This window comes from Blennius ocellaris (assembly GCF_963422515.1).
Source record: "Blennius ocellaris genome assembly, chromosome: 14".
Taxonomy (NCBI): Eukaryota; Metazoa; Chordata; class Actinopteri; order Blenniiformes; family Blenniidae; genus Blennius; species Blennius ocellaris.
Genome location: NC_137663.1, coordinates 17,837,998 through 17,861,126, shown reverse-complemented (window position 1 = coordinate 17,861,126; position 23,129 = coordinate 17,837,998). Strand labels below are relative to the sequence as shown.

Genomic DNA, 23,129 nt, shown 5'->3' with positions numbered 1-23,129 from the left:
ACTGCTGTAGAGTCGTCAAAGAACAAATCCACTAGTAACTCTCATTGGATGCAGTTTTGAATATTACCAATGTACAAGCCTGATATGCAGATGACCTGTTATATGTAATACAAAGCCCAGGGTGTGTATTTTGATAAATGTGCGAACTCTCTACAGGTGTCAGGATTTGTTGTTCTGCCAGCGTAGCATAAATCGATCAAATGGTGAACTTTCTGAGGTCGAAACAACTCATCTTGGCTTCTGTGTCTGTGATCATTCAAATTTCTGCATCTCAGATTTCCACGTCTGACATCTTGTATGTCAGCACTATTCTGGCAGTATCTTTCTTATTTATAAGTGTGCACACGCAGGGAACTATTCTGGAACAACTTTTACAATTTCAATATCTTGGGGCAAAAGGCAAGTCGGTTCTTGCAGGTGAAGTGTGTATGAGAGGAATATTTGTACTGTGGCTTGTATGTGCATGAGTACATGAAAGCACACAGTGGAAGGGTTTACTGCAAAAAATAAAAATTGGGGGGAAAAAAATGAATGAATTGCATCTGGAAAGAAATTGGACCTGATGAACTCTGTTAAAGTCAAGTCTTTTGACTTGATAGACTTTGAGCAAATGAAGAAGTCAGTGTCAAACAAGTATTTCTGTTCAGTATGAAAATCCAAGAAAAATACAAGCTGAAAAAGTAAACAAGGCAGTAGGATGTTGTGTTATTTAAACCTACTGAAAAATCATAAACTTTAACCCTCTTGACTTACAGATCATCCATAATAGAAGATCTATTAGAAGATGACTGCTTCTCTCCACATTTACCCAATTCATTTGTCATTCAGCGACTATGTTGTCTGTTCTCGAAACATGTTTGCCATCGTTGTCAGTCCACCACTGAGCTGCTCCATTTGAAAAGCCTTGAGAGATCAATTTGTGACATGGCAGAGGGATTCAAGTTAAAATGCGGAGCCTCAAATCAATGCTGAGAAAAACTGAAAAGTAAAAACTCTTTGATAAGAATCAGCGTTGCTGCATCTGTGCAGCATCTGGTGTCATTTCTTTGGACGTTTTGTTGTTTATGTCCGTCTTATTGTCAGAACAGGACAGGACAGGACACAATCTCCTCAAATGTTGATTTTTTTTTTTTTTTTTCCGCTCTGTCGGCTGTTTGATAGATGTTTGATACTGGTGTCTAAAAAACTCTCAAGACAGCAAGATGCAAGGTTTTTATAATATAAACTTAGAATAGCGTTGCAGCTCAGTTAAGCACATTATTTGTCATCTCCTTCAATACCAAGGTACTGTCATCATCAAAATAAACTTTGTTGGTGTACTATAAGCTTTATTAGCCGTAGTACTCTCATTGCTCTGATGTGATGCTCTCTCATCTACTGGTCGGATTTTTTTTCAGCTGTTTGTTTCAAGCATTTAAACCACAATATATTGAGAATACACCCTTGCAAATTAAGACAGAAACAGGAGTTATGCTCGAGAAACATTTCATGTTATCTACTCATAGTGTATATGTACTTTTTAAAACCTAAAATGCATAATACAAATGCCTTTAATGCAGACTTTATACCCTATTAAAAGAGAAAATGTAGTTACCTGGCATGGCATTTTCTTTTTTCATGCACAGTGAAGCATGATGTGGAGGCATTTGTGATGTCTCTGTGTTATATTGCAACTGCTGACAGTTGTTTTTTGATTCTGCAGTCACTGCCATAGAAAGCACAGGAAGGCAGTCGGCTGTCTTGTTTACCACAGCAGGGGACTGTTTGTTATTGCAAACTCACGCTCAACAATAGGTTGCTACTAAATGAAACTGGCCGATGGATTTAATAACTTTGACTTGTCGTTTTTCTGTCTCTGACATGATGAATGAGGGTGTGATCTCTGCACACGTTTCGCACAACATGTTGTGTCTGTGCAGGTTTCCCTGCCGGCTTTTTGATTGTGCCAATCAATCCTCACACGGTTGACTGAAACGGTTGACCCATTTGCCTGAAGCACCACAGGTTTGAACCCATCCCAGCTGGAAGGGGGGGGGGGGGGGGGGGGGGGGGGGTGCAAGGGTACATGTGGGTGGGTGTACTTGTGCCCGTGTTATGCTATATAAAGGATCGTCAGGCTGAACTTCAGACCAAAAAAAAAACCCTCCAGATCTTCAGATAGTTTTGTTTTTTTTCCCCTTCTTCTTTTCTGTGACTGATCCATCTCCTCAGCAACCATGACTTTACTGCCGACTCTGCTGGGAGCTGTTCTCTGCTCCCTCGTGGTTTCTTCTGAAGTCATCCCTCAGGCAGACTTCAACATACAAGGGGTAAGACACAGATCTCTCAGTGACATACATTTTGTTACGGTCACATTTTTTATTTTTTATTTTTTTAATAGCTGATTTTCTGTCATTTGTTGTTGCAGTCTGCAACTTCGCTGTTGCAGGAAATATATTTAATCAATAATATTTTGCAAAAAGAAGACACACATAATGTATTAAATATAGCCGGATTCTATGTTCCTCCACTTTGTTCCTTGCATTTAAAAGAAGCCGTGCACTATCCACAGAAACACCAGACAACTCTGATGAATGAACACGTTTGCAATAATTGCCTGTGAAGATGTCACATGATGTGAGTCTTCAATTTGGATCTTTCGTGTTCAGCACAGCAACTTTGCTCATGGTGAGGCACAAAACCTTTTGAGGGCCACGTTCTGCAGTTCTACTACAAGGGAATGAATATAATAATCACATTTTTATATGTGATCAGTCTGAATTTTCACCACTCAGAACATTGGAAACCAATAATGCGATAACATTTGGAAATTGGTAAAGAATTATTGGGGGTTGCGCACGATTCAGAATTTTTGAAATAGATTAAGTTTCATGTTGTTGGATGTAAAAAAAAAAAAAAAGAACAATGGACAAAAAACATGACTTTCGTATTTTTACACAGCATCTAAACTGCTGTCTACCAAAGCTCACAGCATCAATTGTTTGTGTGTTGTTGTTTTTTCTCTCCATCTGTGTGTGTGTGTGTGTGTGTGTGCGTGTGTGTGTGTGTGTGTGTGTGTGTGTGTGTGTGTGTGTGTGTGTGTGTGTGTGTGTGTGTGTGTGTGTGTGCAGGTGGCAGGGAAGTGGTACCTGATTGGATTTGCTACCAATGCCGAGTGGTTTGTCAGCCGCAGAGACAGCATGAAGATGGGCACCACCATGCTCACCCCGACTGCCGACGGGGACATGGACATCTCCTACGCCAGTCTGAAGTGAGCACATGAGGCCCGACGGCGAGAGCGAGGACGTTTGAAACTAAAGAGAGTATGAAAACAATATAAATGGTGACTTTTCACTGGTTTCTCCTGCAGCCCTGACGGTTCATGTTGGAGACTGAACAACCTGGCTACAAAGACTGACATGCCTGGAAAATTCACATACACAAGTCAGCGTGAGTGTACGCACACACACACACACACACGCGAGATGTGCATTGCCACTTTGTGCTAGTCCTCATTATTCCCCTTTTCTCTTCATCAGGCTGGGGGAGTTCGAATGACATGCGCTTCGTTGAAGTGAAATATGACGAATACGCTCTGACTCAGACTATCAAGTCCAAGGGGAGCGAGCTCACCGTCGTCAACAAGCTGTATGGTAAAGTCATCACACACAATATGCGATTCTCCATTTCTGGTATTTAAAGAAGAAATAACATGGGCATTGCACAGAGTGCAGGCAGTCCACATGATGGGGAATTTGGTGGGAGCGGCATGTTGACTGTTCATAGTTTTTGATTGTTTTCTCCATCATCAGTGCTGAAAGACAATTCTAGTCCTCATTACCTGATATAAAAAGTGCTGCAGTTCAATAACTGGACTGGTGCAGGCCAGGAACAGTACTTGTCTATTAAGAAACAGAACAGAGGGCTTGAACCTCCACAGTAGTCATATAAAGGCCCACTTGGGAAAATATAGAAGTTGGGAAAGTGGGAATAAACCAGTACATTTCCACCAAGTCTCTGCAAGTTTGTTCGTTGTTGTGGATGAAGAACTGCTTGCCGTCTCACAGGACGTGGAGTGGACCTCAGCGCCGACCTGCAGGAGAAGTTCAGACAGTTCTCCCTGGAGAGCGGCGTCCTGCCTAAGAATATTGTCTTCCTGCCCAAAAACGGTACATCTCTCTTCAAATGAAACGGCTCACGCTTGACGAGCCGTGTTGAGTAACGCTCGCCTTCATTTCTTCTTCTTCTTCAGCGGAGTGCCCAGCTGCTTGATTAAGATTTCAACATCTCATGGCGACAACTCGACAAGGCGTCTTCCCGTCTTCATTCATCCCAAACGACTCTGCTTTTCCACTTGCTAAGAACTGTTCTGAGCTTGACTTCACGACACGTTGCTTTCATTTTCCAGCGGCCGTCACCGAACGCCACCTTCAACACTGCTGGCGAATAAAAGAAGAGATAAAATACTTTGCTTTATTTATCTTTTTTAACAAATACGTTGAAGTACATCCATAACAACACAGTTGGGATTTCCTTTTTATCAAGTGTTTACATCTACACGCTTTGTACAGATTTGTATACAAAACAATAATTTACGTCCCATAGAAGTCTAGTTACACATAACTATACAACAACTTGTAAATGAAATAAATATAAAAACAAATATGATCACAGGTGATAACAAAAAAAAAAAACAAACAAAACAAAAAACGTTAAAAAAAAAAACAAAACATAGTAATATACACCGCCAGCACCGGTCTTCTCAACTTGCATCTAAAAGAGATATACGTTTTCCCTTTCTACTGGCAAAAGTACATCTGTGTTGGCAGAACGGAGAGTTCAGTCCATAGTTCCAGAACAGCAGCGCCTGGTTCATCGCAGAGTTCCTGTTCCGATCGGTTTTGTCAGGACAATGATGAAAACGTGTTTTCTTTAACTCAGCCTAAGATTGGGGAACATATGTAATGATTTTTTTTTTCAGTGATTTAAAAGATATGTCAATAGATACATAGATATCTATAAGATTATTAAAAAAAAAAACAACCTCTGGATGAACAGCTGGTTCAAACAGGTGTATATTTCTTTCCATCACAAACATCTTGCCATTTCTGGGACATCACTCTGCAGGTAGCACTAATGGGTTAAAAATACTGAGCCGGGGCTTCGTCTCCACTGCTTTGGGCACTTGTTCTCAACTTACAGTACACTCACTGACTCGAAAGAAACGGTATGGGATAATGAAGCGATGGAGGTGCATTGAACGCACCACGATTCGTGAGCCGGTGAATGTTGAATTCACCACCACGTCACAGCCACGGTGTAGTTTTGTGTTGGTTTACGAGTATAGAACTCGATTGATGAAGCGCAGGATTGCTTCCGTCTCTGCTCAACGTCGGCCATTTTTGTGTTATCGCAACAAAAAGGTATTATGTTACAGAGTGGTGGGGTCAGCGCACCAGGAAGCACAACAGCTTTTTTTTTTTGTCCCTCACACTCTTTCTCACACACACACAATTTTTCCAAGTGCTACTGGCAACACGTTGCTAATTCATACTGCAGTGTTAAGTACATTTCAACAAAATGACGCAAACATTTTTTTTTTTTTTTTCCTTTTTTAAAAGTTACACTTCTGTTTTAAGACAAATAATTAGGACCATTGTGATTGAGAAGTGATTGCTACCTGCAAAATCAAAACATGTGTATCTACAAAGAGACGTCTGCACAATCTGCCATGCACACTGTCACCGGCAAGGGACATGCAGTTAAAAGTGCCAGTCTTACGGTGGGGGCTTGGTTGCCGACTCTTGACGGGAGATGTTATGTACATGTGTATACACGTCTGAACAAACATTAGGCCGAGGATTAAAAAGAGGAAGGAAAAAAAAAAAAAAAAAACACGACAGAATGGACTAAGTGCAACACGCGTCGCACCCGTTTCAGTGCGAGCCGCGTCGTACTGGGTGGGTGCAGCGGTCGGGGGCGTGGTGGATGCTTCAAACATTGTTTTGCGGTCATGGCACAGTTTCTCGGCTCGGTCGGAGTCAATCTGCCTGCACCACGTCCTTGTGGTGGCGCATGATATGCTGGTTCTTCTCCGAGGGCCGGCGGAAGCCTTTCGAACAGATTTCGCAGCGGTGCGGGTAGTCCTTTGTGTGGATGGAGATCACGTGTCGCTTGAAACCGGAAGCGTCCCCAGTGCTATAGTCGCAATACTGGCACTGATAGATCCTCCTCTCTTTCTGCCCTTTGCCGATAACTACGGTCACGCTGCTGGCTAGGCTGGCTGCACTGACTCTGGCGGGCGTGCCCGAGGCGCTCGGCGCGCTCGGCGCTGCAGACTTTTTGGGCGTGGCAACGGGAGTGTGCGTCTCTGTCCTCTTAGGCTCGGCCTTTTCCGGTGAGGCCTGCTGCTCCTTCGTGTGGACCGACAAGATGTGGCGACTGAGAACAAAAGGGTCCGCGATCTTAAAGTTGCAGTGCCGGCACTGGTGGAGTTTCTTGGTGCGGTGCGACACGGAGTGCTTCTTGAGTTCGGACGGCCGGTGGAAGCCCTTCCCACAGACGGCACATTTGTGTGGGTAGTCCTTGGTGTGAACCGATATGATGTGGCGTTTCAGGTCACTGGAGTTGGAACTTTTGTGATCACAGTGGGCACAATGGTGGGTCTTATTCTCCTCGTGAGTCAATCCGTGCTGCATGAGCTCCTCCTCCTCCGCAAAGGTCTGGAAGCAGCGCTCACATTTGTACGGCATCTCTTTACTATGCTTCGTCTTGATGTGCGTTTTGAGATTCGACGAATCGGCCGACTTGTAGTCGCAGTACAGGCAGGAGTAAGGCTTCTCGCCAGTGTGCGTGCGCATGTGTTTCTTCAACTCGGAGGGATGCCGGAAGCCTTTTCCACATTCCACACAGATGTGTGGGAAACTTTTACTGTGGACGGCCAGCAAGTGACGGTTGAGCAGCCCTTGCTCAGCAGTTTCATAGTCACAGAATTTGCATTTATGCATCTTGGTGGGCTGCTGTGGCGCCGGCGGCTGGCTTTTGGGCTCCCGGTGGTGGTGCTGCAGTCTGTGGGAGAACAGCGCCGCCTGCTGGTGGAACTCCTTGCCGCACATCTCGCACTCGAAAGGGGCCTTGCTGCTGAGGGCGTGCACCTCCATGTGGTTGTGGAGGCTGGCTTTCTTGTTGGTGGTGAAGTCACAGTCGGTGCACTGGTACTTCTTCCTGGTCAGGACGTCCTGGTGGTGATTCTTGGTGTGGCGTTTCAGGAAGCCGCGTGACTTGAACTTTTTACCGCAGAGCATGCAGGGGTAAACAGTCAGCGGCTGACCGTACGGGCCGATGATGATGGCTGGAGAGAGAAAGAAGGAGGGGGGGGGGGGGGGGGGGGTATTAGTACATGGATGTAAATCTGTTACTAACGTGAACTGTAACACTACAACGTTTGGTGTCACTTCAGGGGAATCAGTTTGAAAATGTTGATTTAATTCCATGTGTTTTTAAGTGTCCTTTTTTTTGTGGCATAAAATTAATGTCTTAATGAAAACAAGACTTCATGGGGAAAAAAAGTAAGAGGAAGTTAGTTTTATAACCTGGGCCAATTTGTCTTCTGACCAACGTGGTGATTAAATTAGCAATCACCTCACATAACTGATCACAGTGTGGAAGAAATTATATATACAACACTGTATAGTTCCTAATAGCAGAGCACCCCCTTTTTCAAAGCGGTGGAGCAAACCTCACTAACTAGGTGATATTGAACAAACCAAAACCCAAATACATTGTGGAATAAATATACTTATTTAAAAGCATGTAACTGAACCAATATAAAGATGCATTCAATGTATTGACGATTATGCGCCTGGGAATGATGATGATGATGCTGGGACCACTTTATCCACGACGACTACTCCGGTCAGAGAGCAGATAAGGACACCGGGGTGGACTTTATCTCTTTTAATTCAATCAGCTGGCAGTACAACGATGAATGAATGAATGAACGAGGATGGATGAACGATGAACGTAGAATGCAGATTAATGCTGAATGCATACACGACGAATGTACACACGATGAATGTATACACTACGAATGTATACACGATGAATGTATACGATGAATCTATGCACGCGATGAATGGTTTTTTCTTCACGAACACATTCACGGCGTAACGAGGGGTTCACTACCGTCTTATTATTACACCAGAAAAACTCCGTCCACCGGGACGTAACGCGAGGACCCCACTACCTGACTGGGCTGTCCAAAATAATGCCTGATGAAAACCCCTAATTTAACACAACACACATTATACTTCACAGGGAATTTGTAACAGCCGCCCCCAGAATAGCAAAGCTATTATGTAAACAAATTAAATTCCCTGAGGTACAACAGCAGTCTCTGAATTAGCGTCCTCTCCTGGAAGTGCTGGCAGCTGGACGAGGCGTGCAACCGGCCGCAGGTAAGTTCTGTCCCCGATCTGGACCTCGGCTGACCGGACACGTCCATCAACACTGGCATTCAGCTTCACCACCTTTCCGATGGGCCAATGTGCACGTGGCAACTGGGGATCGACGATCATCACCACCGTGTCCTGGAGGATGTCATCAGTCTGCTGCCGCCATTTCTGGCGAACCTGAAGAGATGGTAAGTAGCTTCTGAGGAATTGTGCCCAGAAGTGGTCCACAATCATTTGGCAGTGGCGCCACCGTCTCCGGGTAAGAGTGTCAGGAGCAAATGACACCTGCGGGAGAGACGCGTCCCGCCGCCCCATCAACAACATGTTTGGTGTCACGGGATCCAGATCTGCCACATCTGATGACACATATCCCAAAGGTTTGGCATTAAGGATGGCTTCCACCTCGATCAGGACTGTGAGTAGGACTTCTTCTTGGAGAGCTTGAGTGCCGATAACAACCTGCAGCGCCTTCTTTACTGATTGTATTTCGCGCTCCCAGACCCCACCAAAGTGGGGAGCTGCTGGTGGATTGAACCGAAACTTGACTTGCTGCTTAGCAAGCCTTTCTCGCAACTGTGGATGCATTGCAGAGAACGCCTCCCTCAGTTCTCTCTCAGCGCCTCGAAAGTTGGTTCCCCGGTCAGAGAGAATCTCGGAGGGTGTGCCTCTACGAGCGATGAATCGCCTCAACGCCAAGAGAAAGGCGTCTACGTCGAGACTTGTCAGCAGATCCAAGTGGACGCATCGGGTCGTGAGACATTTGAAGATGACACCCCATCGTTTTTCGGTGCGCCGCCCAATCTTGATGCTGTACGGCCCGAAGCAGTCCACCCCTGTCGAGAAGAATGGAGGCTTGAGGAGCCGCAGCCGGGCCGGAGGTAAGTCTGCCATCCTTGGGACTACTGGCTTCCCTCTGCACTTCCTGCAGTCAGCACAGGTTCTCTGATGCCGCTTGACAGCTTGTCTTCCAGACAGGACCCAGTACTGACGTCTCATCTCCGCGAAGACTCTATCAGGCCCTGGGTGAAGCAGACGTGCGTCCACGTCCTGGATGAGGAGTCTTGTCACAGCGTGCCCAGGATCGAGAACTATGGGATGGATGTCAGTCGAGCTGGGGATGTCAAGATGGCGAAGGCGTCCGCCGACACGGATGAGACCCATGGCCGAATCCATTTCTGGTGACAGCATACTGAGCTTACTGCTGGGTGGTACTGCTTTACCAGCCCTGAGACATTTAAGCTCTTCTGGGAAGCAATCTGCTCGGCTGGCCTTTAGCAGGAGGGTTACAGCCTCATGGAGATCAGGCTGAGGTAGAGAAGGGTCAGCCGCCGCCCCGTCAAGAAGCTGCTGCTGGGTGGCATTGACCAGATCTGTCCAGCTGCTGAACTGTGTAGCATCTGGTGTTCGCAATGCTGGACTCGTCGACGTGAGACCACAGAAAACACTTTGCTTGTGTTCAGCAGTATCTTCTGGCTCTGTGAAGGCAGGAAGTTTCGGCCACTCGTCAGGTGGACCATAGAGGAATTGTGGACCTTGCATCCACCGACTTGGAGATGCCAGTTCAGCCAAGGTCTTGCCACGGGTGAGATCATCAGCCGGGTTGTTGGCTGAGTCCACATACCGCCAGGTGTGTAGGGCCGTCAGCTCTTGGATTTCCGAGACCCTCGTCCCCACAAAGACCTTAAACCTGCAGGACTCTGAGGTCAACCAAGTCAGGACTGTGGTGGAGTCAGTCCAGAGGAAGGTCTGAATGATGTTTATGGTGAGCTCACGGTGGATGAGGGAGGACAGCTGGGCTCCTGTCACTGCTGCACAGAGCTCTAACCTTGGCATCGATTGCTGGCGCTTTGGGGCCACCCTCGACCTTGCCATAACAAATGAGACATGAACTGTTTCGTCTCCCTTCATGGTGAGGTAGGCTACTGAACCATATGCCTGTTCAGAAGCATCGCAGAAAATGTGCAAGATATAGTCTGTGTCTTCGGTGGCAACATGCAACGGTGCATAAGTTCGTGGTAGGGAGATGTTTTCCAGCTCGGGGAGTTCTCTCTCCCAGCTGGACCAGGCATCGAGAATGTCAGGAGGGAGGTTTGGGTCGTCCCAGCTCCTCTTCTTTGCCCACAACTTCTGGACGAGAACCTTGGCCCGTGTTGTATAGGGAATGATGATCCCAAGAGGGTCGTATTGGCGGGCTAGCACCTTGTAGATATGGCGCATAGTGGGAGTCTCCCTCTCCACCAGGCTGGGCTTGTAGCCAAGGTGATCCGTTGGGCAGTGCCATCGTAGGCCCAGAACCGGCTCCTGAGGGTCAGTGCACTTACCAGCTAGCCACTGGTCTGTAGTCTCTGACACTGCGGTGGAGGGCAAATGAGATGTAACCGATGAGAAGTTACTCGCCCATTGTCGGATCTCAAATCCTCCCAAGGTTAGGCTATGCCGCATCTTGTCGATGAGAAGCTTGGCTGACTCTGGTGTCGAAAGGCTCTGAAGACAGTTGTCTACGTAGAAAGCCTCCTCGACGGACTTCAAGATGTCTTCATTTCCCTCCAAGTTGTCTCTGACATGCCTCTGCAGCGCAAACGTTGCACAGCATGGGCTACAGGTTGTACCGAACGGCAGTACCTGCCATTGGTAGATATCCGGTTTTTCCTCCCTCTGTAGATTCCTCCAGACGAATCTTAGTACCGGCTTGTCCTCGGGTAGGAGACGGACCTGATGAAACATCGCCCGGATGTCCCCACTGATGGCAACTGCATACTGTCGGAATCGCAGGAGGACGCCGATGAGCGATGGTCCAAGGGTTGGACCTGGGAGGAGTTGCTCGTTGAGAGAGAGACCGTGGTAGGTGAAGGAACAGTCAAAGACCAGTCGATCCTTGCCGTTATGATGGACGAGGTGATGGGGTATGAACCATGACTCGCTGGACTTATCCACCTCATCTGGTCCAAGCTTGGTAACACACTCTGCATCAATGAGCTTCTGGATCTGTGCTTTATACACTTCAGCCTTAACTGGGTCTTTCAGCAGACGTCTCTCTGTGTTGCGGAGCATTGGCATAACTGCTTCAGCAGTGACTTTGAGTCGGGGGGCATCCTTGATGCGGAGCAGAGGTGTGGCGTAACAGAGTGTATCACCGACCTTCACCCTCTCGGTGCGTGCTTCCAGGATGTTGATGGCCTCTTTGTCCAGGCGGGACCTCACTGCAAGGCGTTCACTTCGGAATGGAAGCACATCAAGCTGCCAGAGACGCTCGACATGTTGGTAGAGGTCATCTGGTGCTGGTTTGAGAGCGGTGAAGTAGCATGAGGTTGTACAAGACGCAGCACCATCCGGACCCTGAAGTGCCCAACCAAGAGCTGTGCGAATTGCTGCTGGTCCACCTCTGGGCCCGAACCTGACTGGCTCTCGAGCTGTGATCAGGTGGGTACAATCTGCACCAATCAGCAATAGTGGTTGTACCTTACTGAAGGTCTGCAGCCGGAGGCCCCTCAGGTGGCGGTAACGTCTTTGGAGTGTGGACACAGGGTAGGTTTGCTCTGACAGGGCGAGCCGACCCGCTGTGAAGGCACCTTTAATCAGGTGTCGTTCCGAAGGCTGCATCTGGGGAGCCACATACACGTCAACTGACTCACCATTGAGGTGAGCCACATCTTGACGGATGGTCCGCAGATCTAGGGACTCCGTTTCACCTTTGAGCTCCAATCGTTGAGCAGCAGCTGGTAGTATTATCGTGCGTTCTGCACCATCGTCCAGGATTGCATAGGTTTGAAGTGACTTGCTCCCATGGCTAATAATAACTGGCACGACCTTGAGAAGCACACGTCCACCTTGCTTGGAGTTTGTGATTGCGGTACGGTCCCTGGGTGTGATGAGATAGACGTGGGGGCCCGGCTTGGCAATCGGATGGAGAACCCTCAGGTGAATCTCCTGGCATTCACTGCATGCTTTCTTCAAGGTGCAGGCCTCCTGTCCATGGTTGGTGCGGCCGCAGTTGCGACAACGCCTGCCGTCTGCTATCCACTTCTCGACCTCCTCTGGTGAGCGCTGGATGATGACTGAACACTGTGATAAGTAGTGCTCACTACTCTTGCAGAAGAGACAGATCCTGTTCGGCTTCTGCTGGTGGGCTTCCAACCGAGGCACCTCTGAAGGTCGACGGTTGTCAGGTTTGGGCTTGTCGGTACCGTGATAGACCGAGACCGGCTGGGCCCGGGGCCTAGATGGAGGCGGTGGTTTATCTCTCTTGAGAGGGTGAGTTTCATCCGGACGATAGCGCTGTGCCATCTTAGTGGATAGTCTTTGAGCTTCCGCTTTCACCCTGAGCCAGTCGGAGAGGTCACGAAGGTTGTATGGATTCAGGCTGCTCGTGTTGAGACGACCTTGGGCTTGTAGATGCTCCACAAAGCCATCTCTCGAGTACTTGGGAAGCTTGCTGAGAAGCCGGTCAACATGACCGGTTGACATCACTTCCATGCCATTAGGCCCCTCCAGTGACAGCAGCATCCCCACCAGTAGGTCAACTCTAAGAGCGAAGCTCTGAAAGGCTTTAGAGTCTCCGGCTCTGACCTCAGGAGAGTTCAGGATTGCGGCAATCTCACTTTGAGCCAGTTGATGTGGCTGCCCGTACTGTCTCTGTAAGGCCTGCATGGCAGCAGTGTAGGGCTGTGCATAATGTCTGCACGACTGAGCTATCAGCCTGGCCTCATCCAAAATCAAGTGCTCCAGAAGTACTCGGTACTTGTAATGTTCAGACAGCTCGGTGTGTGGATTGAGTAAGTAGTCCAGCGCCATCTTCAGGTCCGCAAACTCTCTCTCACTGTCATGAACCAACTTTGGCAGTTCCGGTGTTGGGACTGGCTGCCTGGGGGCTTGGACAGGATACAGTGTTTGTGGTGCCATATAGGAGGGCTGATGACCATACTGAACATTTGGTGCTGGAGTGGACGTTGGATGCACCAGAGGATAGACCGGCTGAGTCGATACTGCAGGCTGGGGCTGATACACAGTTGGTTGGGAGTAGCTCAGCTGATATACTGGCGGTGCAGCGCTGACTGATGGAGGCGGATACACTGTCGGCAGGGGAGCAGCTGGGACGTATGGAGATTGGTAGGTGAACTGCGGATGCATGACTGTTGGTTGTTGACCTAACAGCTGGGGAGCTCCAACTGCAGCAGGTGGGTGAGGTGCAGGATAAGGCATTATAGCAGTCTGAGGTTGATATGCAGGCTCCACTGGGTGATGAGCATTCTGGTATGGTGCATATGTAGGGGTTACAGACGGATAATTAGGATGCGCCGCCGCCGATATGCCACCATGTATAGTCTGCATTGGTGATGGAATATGCTGCGTTGACTGGAAGACAGGTTGGTACACGATTGGCGTTTGCTGACCAAGGGGACCACCCCCTGTCATCGTCTGGACGTTAGCAGGTGTATTAATTGCACTGATCATGTTATGCGCTGGTGGCCTCGCGACTGCTCCAAACGATGGTGCGGAGGTCACGGTTTGTGGTAGGGAAGGAGTTAGCATGTAGCTTTCCTGCCTCGCTCCTGTGGTGTGAGAGTGCATTGTTGCCGTTGTTGTGAGGAGCCGTGTCGCTGGTGGCAGGTCACCTTGTCTCTGGGTAGACGGCCCCGGTGGGAGGAATAATGGTGGCTGATGATGGGCACTGTTATTCACTTGGGAGATTGCTGGGACAGCCCAATTATTGGGTGTTGATTGTCGTCTTGGAGAGAGGCCATCTTGACCAGTGCCGAAGCTCCTTTCTGTCAGGTGCTCACTGTCGTCGCTCTTCTCTGAGAAGGTTGGCGATGAGGGCTCGACGCGCTCGTCCAACAGACCATGCACATCGGCTGGGTGCCGCACTGTGTCCCATCGGTTCACCTTATCGACTGTTCCCGGTGGTGAAAGACAGGGGGGTGGTCCGAGCGCCGGACGTAGCTGGTCATCCGTAGCAGCAAACTCGGTTTGCAGGCTGAGTGACTGCAGCTGTAGGGCGCTGACGCTCCCGCTGTCATCGTTTTGGGGGGCAGTATAAGGTGTAAGGGACCGTGGTAGACTGACCTCATAGCCTAGCAGGTGGGCTGGAAGCTGTCGTAGCCTCCCTCTCTCTGGAGCTTCACTCTCGGGTGCTGCCGTTCTCTGTGTGTCCATGGCGCCGTCGTGGGTGAAGTTATCCGGCTCGAAGGACCAATATTGACGATTATGCGCCTGGGAATGATGATGATGATGCTGGGACCACTTTATCCACGACGACTACTCCGGTCAGAGAGCAGATAAGGACACCGGGGTGGACTTTATCTCTTTTAATTCAATCAGCTGGCAGTACAACGATGAATGAATGAATGAACGAGGATGGATGAACGATGAACGTAGAATGCAGATTAATGCTGAATGCATACACGACGAATGTACACACGATGAATGTATACACTACGAATGTATACACGATGAATGTATACGATGAATCTATGCACGCGATGAATGGTTTTTTCTTCACGAACACATTCACGGCGTAACGAGGGGTTCACTACCGTCTTATTATTACACCAGAAAAACTCCGTCCACCGGGACGTAACGCGAGGACCCCACTACCTGACTGGGCTGTCCAAAATAATGCCTGATGAAAACCCCTAATTTAACACAACACACATTATACTTCACAGGGAATTTGTAACACAATGTATATACATAAACATGTGTGTGAGGCCGGCCACGGGCCTTATGTTTGACTCCTTGGTGTACAGTGAAAGTGAAACTTAAGAGGACTCACAGTGCAGCACTGCTGGGAGGCTGTCCAAAGGTGTGTCACCCTTATCAAGTCCTCTCATCTGAAGTTCTACTCTACACATATTTTAGACAGCTTTGCGCAAGCCGTGCACTATTTTTTCAGCCGTCTCTTGATTGAAAATTGATGGCTCCCTGCCTAAAGCTATGCATGTTCCCAATAGTCTGTTGGAAACTATACGGTAGGCATGAAACCACAAGCTTTCTGTACCAGGTTAATAACATCTTGAATCGGGGAATCATTGAACTTTAAAGGTTGCAACATTCTGGAACTTTCACCAAAATCATATTTATCAAAGTGTAGAGTTATTGAAGCAGGAGTTGGACATATATATATATATTTTTTTTTTACCATTTTCTCAATCAAGCTATACTTTTTTACTTCAGAAAGAAGCTTTGTTATGAAGTGGACCAACTAGCATGACATGTAGGTTTACTTATCTAACAGCTGATTTGACATTTCAACCAAACAAACACTACAAACTGCTGATAAGGCAGTGGAACAGGACAAACATTACAGCCGTCGACACAAATCACAGGTCACAGGAGAACGTGCCGCGTCTGACTCTCACCTAAATTCTAAGCTACTAGTTTAAAAAGTGTCGTCCCAAGTCATTTCAATATGGACATTAAAATCAATGACAGCAACTAATAAGTGGAAAATCAGTGCAATTAAGCATCCCTCAGTCATATAGTAATGCATATAAACCTATTTAACTTGTTTGGTGAGTATAAAGCAAAGCATATTGGTTAATCAGTCCATCATGTTCTTGAGGTTCCTCTTGAGAAACGATGCAGCCAACATCATCTAAAGGTAGACTTTTGGAACGTCTCTTCATTTCCCTTTTAAATGATGCCACATTTTCAGGGAAAATGCATTAGTGACAAGAGCAGCAGAGCTAAGTACTTGTGTTGGGTCAATGTAGTTTTGTTTAATCTTCTTTTCCAAAGCCAAGTGGATTTTTTCCCCCCCCCGTTTACCATGGTGGGATAACTAAGACACAAATTACAAACAGGAGCTTTAGTAGTGTGTGAAAGTACCACACAGTACACACTGCTGTGGGCCAGATCTCGCTCTTTAACCAGCATGTCACATGTCTGTCGATGTGGTTTTGTTTGTCACTGTGTGTATATTCACATTTTATTAGCAAACCTATTGAGTGTTTTGAACCACAATTAATATTTGAAACCTATTATATTCATATAGAATGCAATTTTTGCCCACACATTAAAGCCTGGGTTCAGGTATGGCGTCAATAATGAGCTTCACAATACTGCATATTTGAGGATGTCTGAGAAAGTGAAACCAGATAAGATAGCGGTCCCGGGTATGTTCGTCTCAGGTTGTCGTACAAGCCGCGGGCTGCCGCCTCACCTGTCTGAACCTGCCGAGGCTCCGACCGTCTCTTGGTTTTGGTCCGCTGTCTGTTGATTTCATCGACGCCATCGGATTCGTCGATGTGCAGCAGTGCGCTGGCGGCGCCATTTCGGTTCTCGCAGCTCTCGCCGTCGTCTCCACCTGTGAGGGTGACACAGTGCATTTAACGCGAAAAATCGACGACACCCAACTGGGGTACAGCTGAAGCAAAGACACGCAGAGATGTGGTTGTTGCACACGCTTCCAGTTTGGTTTTTAAAAGCAATTTAATAGACAAGGGTGCTGACCATAAGCAGCTGCCCAGGCCACAGGCATGAAGTCCTTGCTTAGAGACACGCCGTCATACGAGCGGTCGTGTGTTACAGGCTCTTCACCTCCTACCACCACCTCCATATATACCTCATCAGTCACCTTGGGCCCACCTGCAGATGAGCCCAACATGTACAAAACCAAAACAGTACCGACAGTCAGTTTCATGACAGCGATCCCCGCCCGGTGGGCTGCGTTGCCTACCGTGGTTTCCTTGGTTGTGATGAGAATCTCCCACCGACATGTAAACCATCTTCTCTCGGAGTGTCTGGCCCGAGGACTCCGTCAGCGCCACGCTCTCCGTGTCTCCGTCGCTGATGTCGACCGACTCTCCTGAAGAAAGGAAATCCAAAACAATACTTTAACAAATGAGCCAGAAAAGGCTTTAACAACCTGAAAACAGCTCTATTTTTAATCGTCCAGGGATTGATCAGGGCTCACAAAGCTAACGTTCAGATATGAAAGCAATTTAATGAGTGTTTCATCATCAAATTGGCAAAACCTTCAGTTGCTTATGGTTATTCTGGCATCACATTTTTTCAACAGGTCCTGGAGACGCAAAACAAAATACTCCTGATCATCTATTTAACTAAATGGAACTTGGACCAGAATAAAAGGGATACTAACTAATTAAATTGTTCTGATTTGACGTTCTGTTCTTTCTCAAGCTATCACGATGGCTGCTATTGCTTTGCTTTTTGGATGTCAGATGGTTCGAGTTAAAATTCCCTTAAAAACTACAGAGAGCCACGTGCATGCACAATGAAGTGTTCTCACTGTACTTCACAAGACTCCAACATCGATCAACGCGCACTAACAAAAGGGAAACTAAAACCCTGAAAACAAATTATTTTAGGATCTTTCAGAGATCTTGTACTTCACACACAAGTTACAACAATTCAAGCGACACCAAGTAACTTGTGAATTGATTGCGGGGTGCGATTAGAATTATCCGTGTTGGAGCATGTGACATCACAGGTGAAACACAAAACGTGTGCGACAGGGCAGATGTTACTGATCTGCTGCTTTACATAGTAATGGTCTGTATAAGGCATCGGCAGTTTCAGCTCTGATCTGCAGGTTGTTGCATCTGATGGTTTTACTCAAAATCAGTCATGGAGCCTGTTGCAATCAAGAATAAGCAAATAGCTTGACACTTCCGTTTCCAAAGGTTATAAAACCTGATTTGTGTGAAAACATAATTTTGAAACAGGTCTTTAAAAAAAAGTAACTAGCAAACTGAGACACTGTACAAGTATGATGTTTATACTGTGTTTGCGACACAAACGCCAACCAGCACGCTGGACTGCAGACGGCTTCGTGCTTTGTTTTTTTTAAGGTAGTTTATTAGAGTCTTGTATTTGGTGTGCGACGGTCAACTGTGGCTCACCCATGTCATCCTCCCCCGAGTCGGCCTTGAAGATGTACACCTTAATGACCTCCTGTCCGTCCTCGTCCTTCTCCACTTCCTGATCCTCCACGGCTCCCTCTACTGTTACCTCCGTTCCATCTTCAGACACCATTTTACCAGCTTCGTCCACTAGTGAAAGCCACAACGAAACATGTTCAAGTTTCACCATCTCAAACAGTCGTAACATTTTCTCTCAAAATATTTGCTCCATTTTCAGAGTATAAAAGAATTTCAAGACATTAGAGTTTAGACAAAGTGTCACAAAGTAATCTTCCATAAATTAAAAGAAGGAACAAGCACGTGTATCTAATATGATTAGTAGAGTTGGGAGTTTTGTCCTTTAAAGTAATTGTTGACTGAATATAACAGAAATAGCATGATCTTTCACTGACCAGGCCAACGATAATAGAAAAGAAAGCAATTTGTCCAAATCTCCAAAGAGTTTAATGCCTAAACTCTGGTCATTTTGATGCAACTTTTAATGTAAAATTGAGTTACAGGACATCAGAGAACAATTGTTCATTTCCACAGCGCTCACTAAATCAGTTATTACTACAACTACAATGTGTGTAAACGTCAGACTGAGCTGTAAACTTACAGGATATCATCAAATAATCGCCGCAGCCATCTTGGTCGTCGTCCTGTTGCTCCGGGTCCAGCCCATCTTCAGGGATGTCTCCCATGGCAACGCCTTCCTCCTCGCCTTCCAGGGCCATCACGCAGGTTTCTACAGCAACGTCTTCGTCTTCATCGCAGTGCACATACTCCGAAACCACATCCTCGACGGCATCCTGGATGACTAGCTCGTCCGGGGCAAACCTGTGAACCGCCATGCCTTCCCCCTCGCCTTCTGACACCAACACAGTCTCTTGAAGCTCCACAACAAACTCCTGCCCACCGGCACCACCTTCATCTGGAAGAAGCAGGATTACCGAGTTAACCAGGTAAGGAGCAACCTGATATTATGCCAAGGTAAAATTTACTTCCAACTCAAATCCCAGAACTTCTCAATCTAAACACTTAAACATCTGAAGTTACCGAACCAAATAAATCCCCAATCCTGTTTGAGAACTCACACATACCCACACTTTGTGAAATCAAACAAACAGTAACGTGACATTACCCGATCCGTGTAATATTATTTTGGGCTCTTCAGAATGTATTGCAAGTCGGGTGACATCTTCATCCATTGTCCTTGCACTGCATTTGTTACTGGAGAGCTGAAAACAAACAACAACAACAAGATTAGATCTCTGCCAACCAAAACAAGTATGAACAAAGCTAAACACAAGAAATAAGCAACACTTTGATATTTTAATCTTACGGCGTTGGGATGCACCAAGTATCAGTTTGTCACAATGACTGGACATATATGCACTACAGCTCAGGGTGTTCAGCGCTAAAGTGCTTCGAATCAATTAAAAAAAAAAAGTTTTTACAGAGAAACGTGAAAAAGATGCAAATATGACTCCTAACAAGGACTGCACAATATGATGCCAACTTATTGATACACATATTGCAAAACACTGACAGAATTTCAATTAATTATTTTTCCATGCACTGCGTGCAATCATGTTACACATGTTGACATATTTGGCCAATCAGACGGAGCCCCAATGCTGCGAATGCCCAGTGCACTACACAGATAAGAGTCTCTAAAACCAATCAGGAAAAAAACCCAAAAAAACAACATGAACATGACCCAGTCACAGCTGGGGCTTATCGAATGGTGACAAGCAGTTTAAGTTTTAAGCTATCTGGTGCTAGTTGTTAAATGAACATTAAGAGATTCACACGATAGGAAGTAGATCAAGCATCACCTCGTCAATTGTTATATGAAGGTATACGTTTGTGTAGATGTGATACCATGGACATGGTGCTGGTCTGCAGGAGAGATAGGACATGATTGCCACATCATTTATCTGCCAGTATTGGCTTTTTTGAAACTCTGAAAATGAAGATTTCTGTCGATCTGATAGAGTGAATGCTTTTCACTTGAATGATATCTAAAGGCTCACTGCTTCACTATATCAATTTGGACTTCTTGGAGCTAATCTGGGTAGTTTTAGTGGGCGGAATGTCACATTTTGGTTTAAAAGAAAGTAATGCATAAATAAAAGCCACATTTCCTATATTCAAAGTTATTGTGCACATTTTAAAACAGGCTTTATACTTAACATCTCATTGACCAGTCATATCACTATACGATTATAAATTATTGTTTATATTGACTTGAGTATTCCAGTTTTATAGGATGAATGGATTTTCAAGTATCCACTTTTTCTGTATATTTTATTATTATTATGTTTATCTACATGTAACCCATCTTATTCCCAGGTGTGCTGGGATGCTGCAATGTGGCAAATTCCTCAAATCCAAACACCAGTTTGCTGGGTGGAGTACTTGTAAAAATCGGAATAATGTTGAACATACACCAGATAGAGTAGCATAGCAGCCTCCGTTAATACTTTTGCAGTTCGTGAGCCAATTAAAAAAACTCAAAACAATCTGATTAGTGGTTGCATAGCTTATGAGAAGAGAAAATTAATTTCAACCACCAATGTAAATACAGCTATTAAGCAAAGTTACTTGCAATTTTCCTCAAATTAGTGGTTACGATTCCCAAAACATGCCCATGCTGCTCAGTAACAATTTAATCTTCTGGAAGTGAGGATCAAATTTGTGTGGCCCTCACAATCGAAGTTTCCTCTCTCCACTTGCATAAACCTCATCCCAAGCTGCGGCAGACTTTACATGCATACAATCGCCAAACAATGTCGCTGAGCGCTAAAACAATGGCAGCAATTAATGTGTTTAGCTTCTGAAGATTTCTCTTTTAATGAGTGAAAGTGGAGGAAGTGTTTAATGGTTTCTGTCACTATATTTTGACTGTTGAAAACCAGACGGTAAGTGTAACTGAGGCTACTCATTACATTTATAATGATACGTCCAGGCTTCTCTACGCTGTATATACATGCCTTCATATGATGGAAGTTGATGTAAAACTTGTAATCAGGATACTCCAATTCATCTGACTGGTATCATTTAATTAAAAGGACAGAGAAAAGCTATCCATTTATAAGTGAAATCATTTAAGGACTGAGCATCCACACAAGTGCATATTTCAGTCAAAGTAAAGCTTCATTTAAGTTTTATCAAAGACAAAATGTGTCTCACTCCAGTTAACGGTTTAAAAAAAAAACTATTTTGTGTCCAAAGCTATGCAACTAAAGCCAGATTTTAAATTAATAGCTGACCAGATTTTAAGATTAGTCCAACAACTTCAAAAATATTGCTGCATACAATATGTCGTTTTATAGCACAAGATTTTATTCACAGAAACTTACAAACGCATCACTCCATACAGAAAGTTTCCGAGCCTCGTCCTGGTGAGTATTGATGAAAAACTGTATTTTACTACACCAGATTTCTTTTCGGAGAATCTGAACTAGTCAATCTATGATGAAGAAAGCCGACTTCAGTGTTTCTGCGGCATAAACAGAAATTAATTGACGGGTTGCATACTTATGATGTCCATCTCACCACTTTTAGAGGACATTATTTAAGTAAGTAAATAAAAATAAAAAAACTGACTGGTAGCAACTCCGCCATGGAGATGAAGGCGAGATAAAAATCTCTCAAAGGAACAAAACCTGAGTGATGCAGGGATGTAAACAGGCGATGCAGCCGGGGTACAGTCTACAGAATGCACCATCCCCCACCACCTCCAGGTGGGAAGAAGAAAAAAAAAAGATGACAACATTGTGTGGAGAGGGGTCCCATCAGTGTGTTGAAAGATACCACGAACACATTAGACCCTGCTCGGGTAAAACCGGACCAACAGAGCTGCTCGTCCGTGCGAAGTCAAAACGGCACAAAACCCGAAGGGGGTGATGAGCGGAACTCATCCGAGTGTCCGCTGTGTTTTAGCTTCCGATGTATCATGCAAAAAAAAAAAAAACAGCCGTCGGTGCACGAACACACCGGCTGTGTGTGCCTGTCTGCATGCATGTGGACAAAAAACACAAAACAAAGACGCGGGGCTGCGTTAGGTGTGCAGTGGTGTAGCCTGCTAGCGGGAGGAGGGTGAAGCGCACACACACACGCACACATATACATACACACACATCGCTCCAGCGTCCGCCATTTTGTTAGCTTCCCGTCTCATCAGTGGCTAATTTTAGCATTTATTTTAAGTCCTCTACGTCTTCATGTCCTTCAATGCGCATTATTAGAAAGCCCGAGGACGTTACCACTTTTAAAATGGAGGGGACAAAAATACGCTGGGCAACAGCGGGCAACGAAATATATTTTTAATGGCCAACTAATCGCCAGGGCCAGAGCTGCCAATTACGGCCTCTATTGAGGCCCGGGCCTGAGAAGAAAAGGCCCAACCCTCCGCGGCCTCGCAGCGAGAATAAAGAAATACATTTTATCACTACATGCATGCAAAAACCAAGAGCCGAGGATACACACGAATGCAAACACAGCTCTGAAAAACGGAAGCAATGAAAAGCCCCGCGTACCAGATTTGCGCTGCAGGGATGGCCTCCGTCCGCGCCTCGGCGTCCCCAGGCCGCCCGGTTCCCCCAGACTCGGGCTGGATTCAGTCGGGAATTTTGTGTTATTTGGGCGGGCCGGAGCGGAGCAGAGAAGGAGGGGTTAGGGGTTGTTTCTGGAGCACCGCTGAACGCGAAGCAGGACGTCTCGGAGCCAGATCTCGTCGTGCTACAGCCCCCCGCTCCTCCAGCTCCGAGGCCGCCGTCAGCACGACACGTCACAGCCCGAGAGCAGCAGGAAAATGCGGAAGGGT

General features: G+C 46.3%; 2 protein-coding genes across 2 annotated transcripts; one reads left to right on the top strand and one right to left on the bottom strand.

Annotated features, from left to right (window-relative positions):
- Positions 1-2,216: 2,216 nt before the first annotated feature.
- Positions 2,217-4,168, top strand: LOC308139542 (lipocalin; the record flags this gene model as incomplete). The annotated part of the gene is made up of 5 exons (XM_080509002.1): positions 2,217-2,309; positions 3,111-3,250; positions 3,350-3,429; positions 3,519-3,632; positions 4,047-4,168. 5 exons carry the CDS (start codon positions 2,217-2,219, stop codon positions 4,166-4,168), a joined length of 549 nt encoding a protein of 182 aa, XP_080365128.1.
- Positions 4,169-4,508: 340 nt separating this feature from the next.
- Positions 4,509-22,964, bottom strand: LOC308139746 (zinc finger Y-chromosomal protein 1). The gene is made up of 7 exons (XM_080509261.1): positions 22,843-22,964; positions 19,440-19,536; positions 18,915-19,229; positions 18,296-18,445; positions 17,110-17,238; positions 16,594-16,737; positions 4,509-7,330 (listed from the first exon to the last, which is right to left on the bottom strand). The coding sequence occupies exons 2-7, from the start codon at positions 19,504-19,506 to the stop codon at positions 6,021-6,023; spliced, it is 2,115 nt and encodes a 704-aa protein (XP_080365387.1). The 5' UTR covers positions 19,507-19,536; positions 22,843-22,964; the 3' UTR covers positions 4,509-6,020.
- Between the last annotated feature and the right edge of the window lie 165 nt (positions 22,965-23,129).

Excerpts from the sequence above, each read along its gene's own strand:
- LOC308139746 (XM_080509261.1), bottom strand. The coding sequence starts at position 19,506 with ATGGATGAAGATGTCACCCGACTTGCAATACATTCTGAAGAGCCCAAA. Across the intron at positions 19,230-19,439 it reads AATAATATTACACGGATCGG|ATGAAGGTGGTGCCGGTGGG; the intron begins GTAATGTCACGT and ends TGCTTCTTCCAG. Across the intron at positions 16,738-17,109 it reads TCACAACCAAGGAAACCACG|GTGGAGACGACGGCGAGAGC; the intron begins GTAGGCAACGCA and ends TCACCCTCACAG.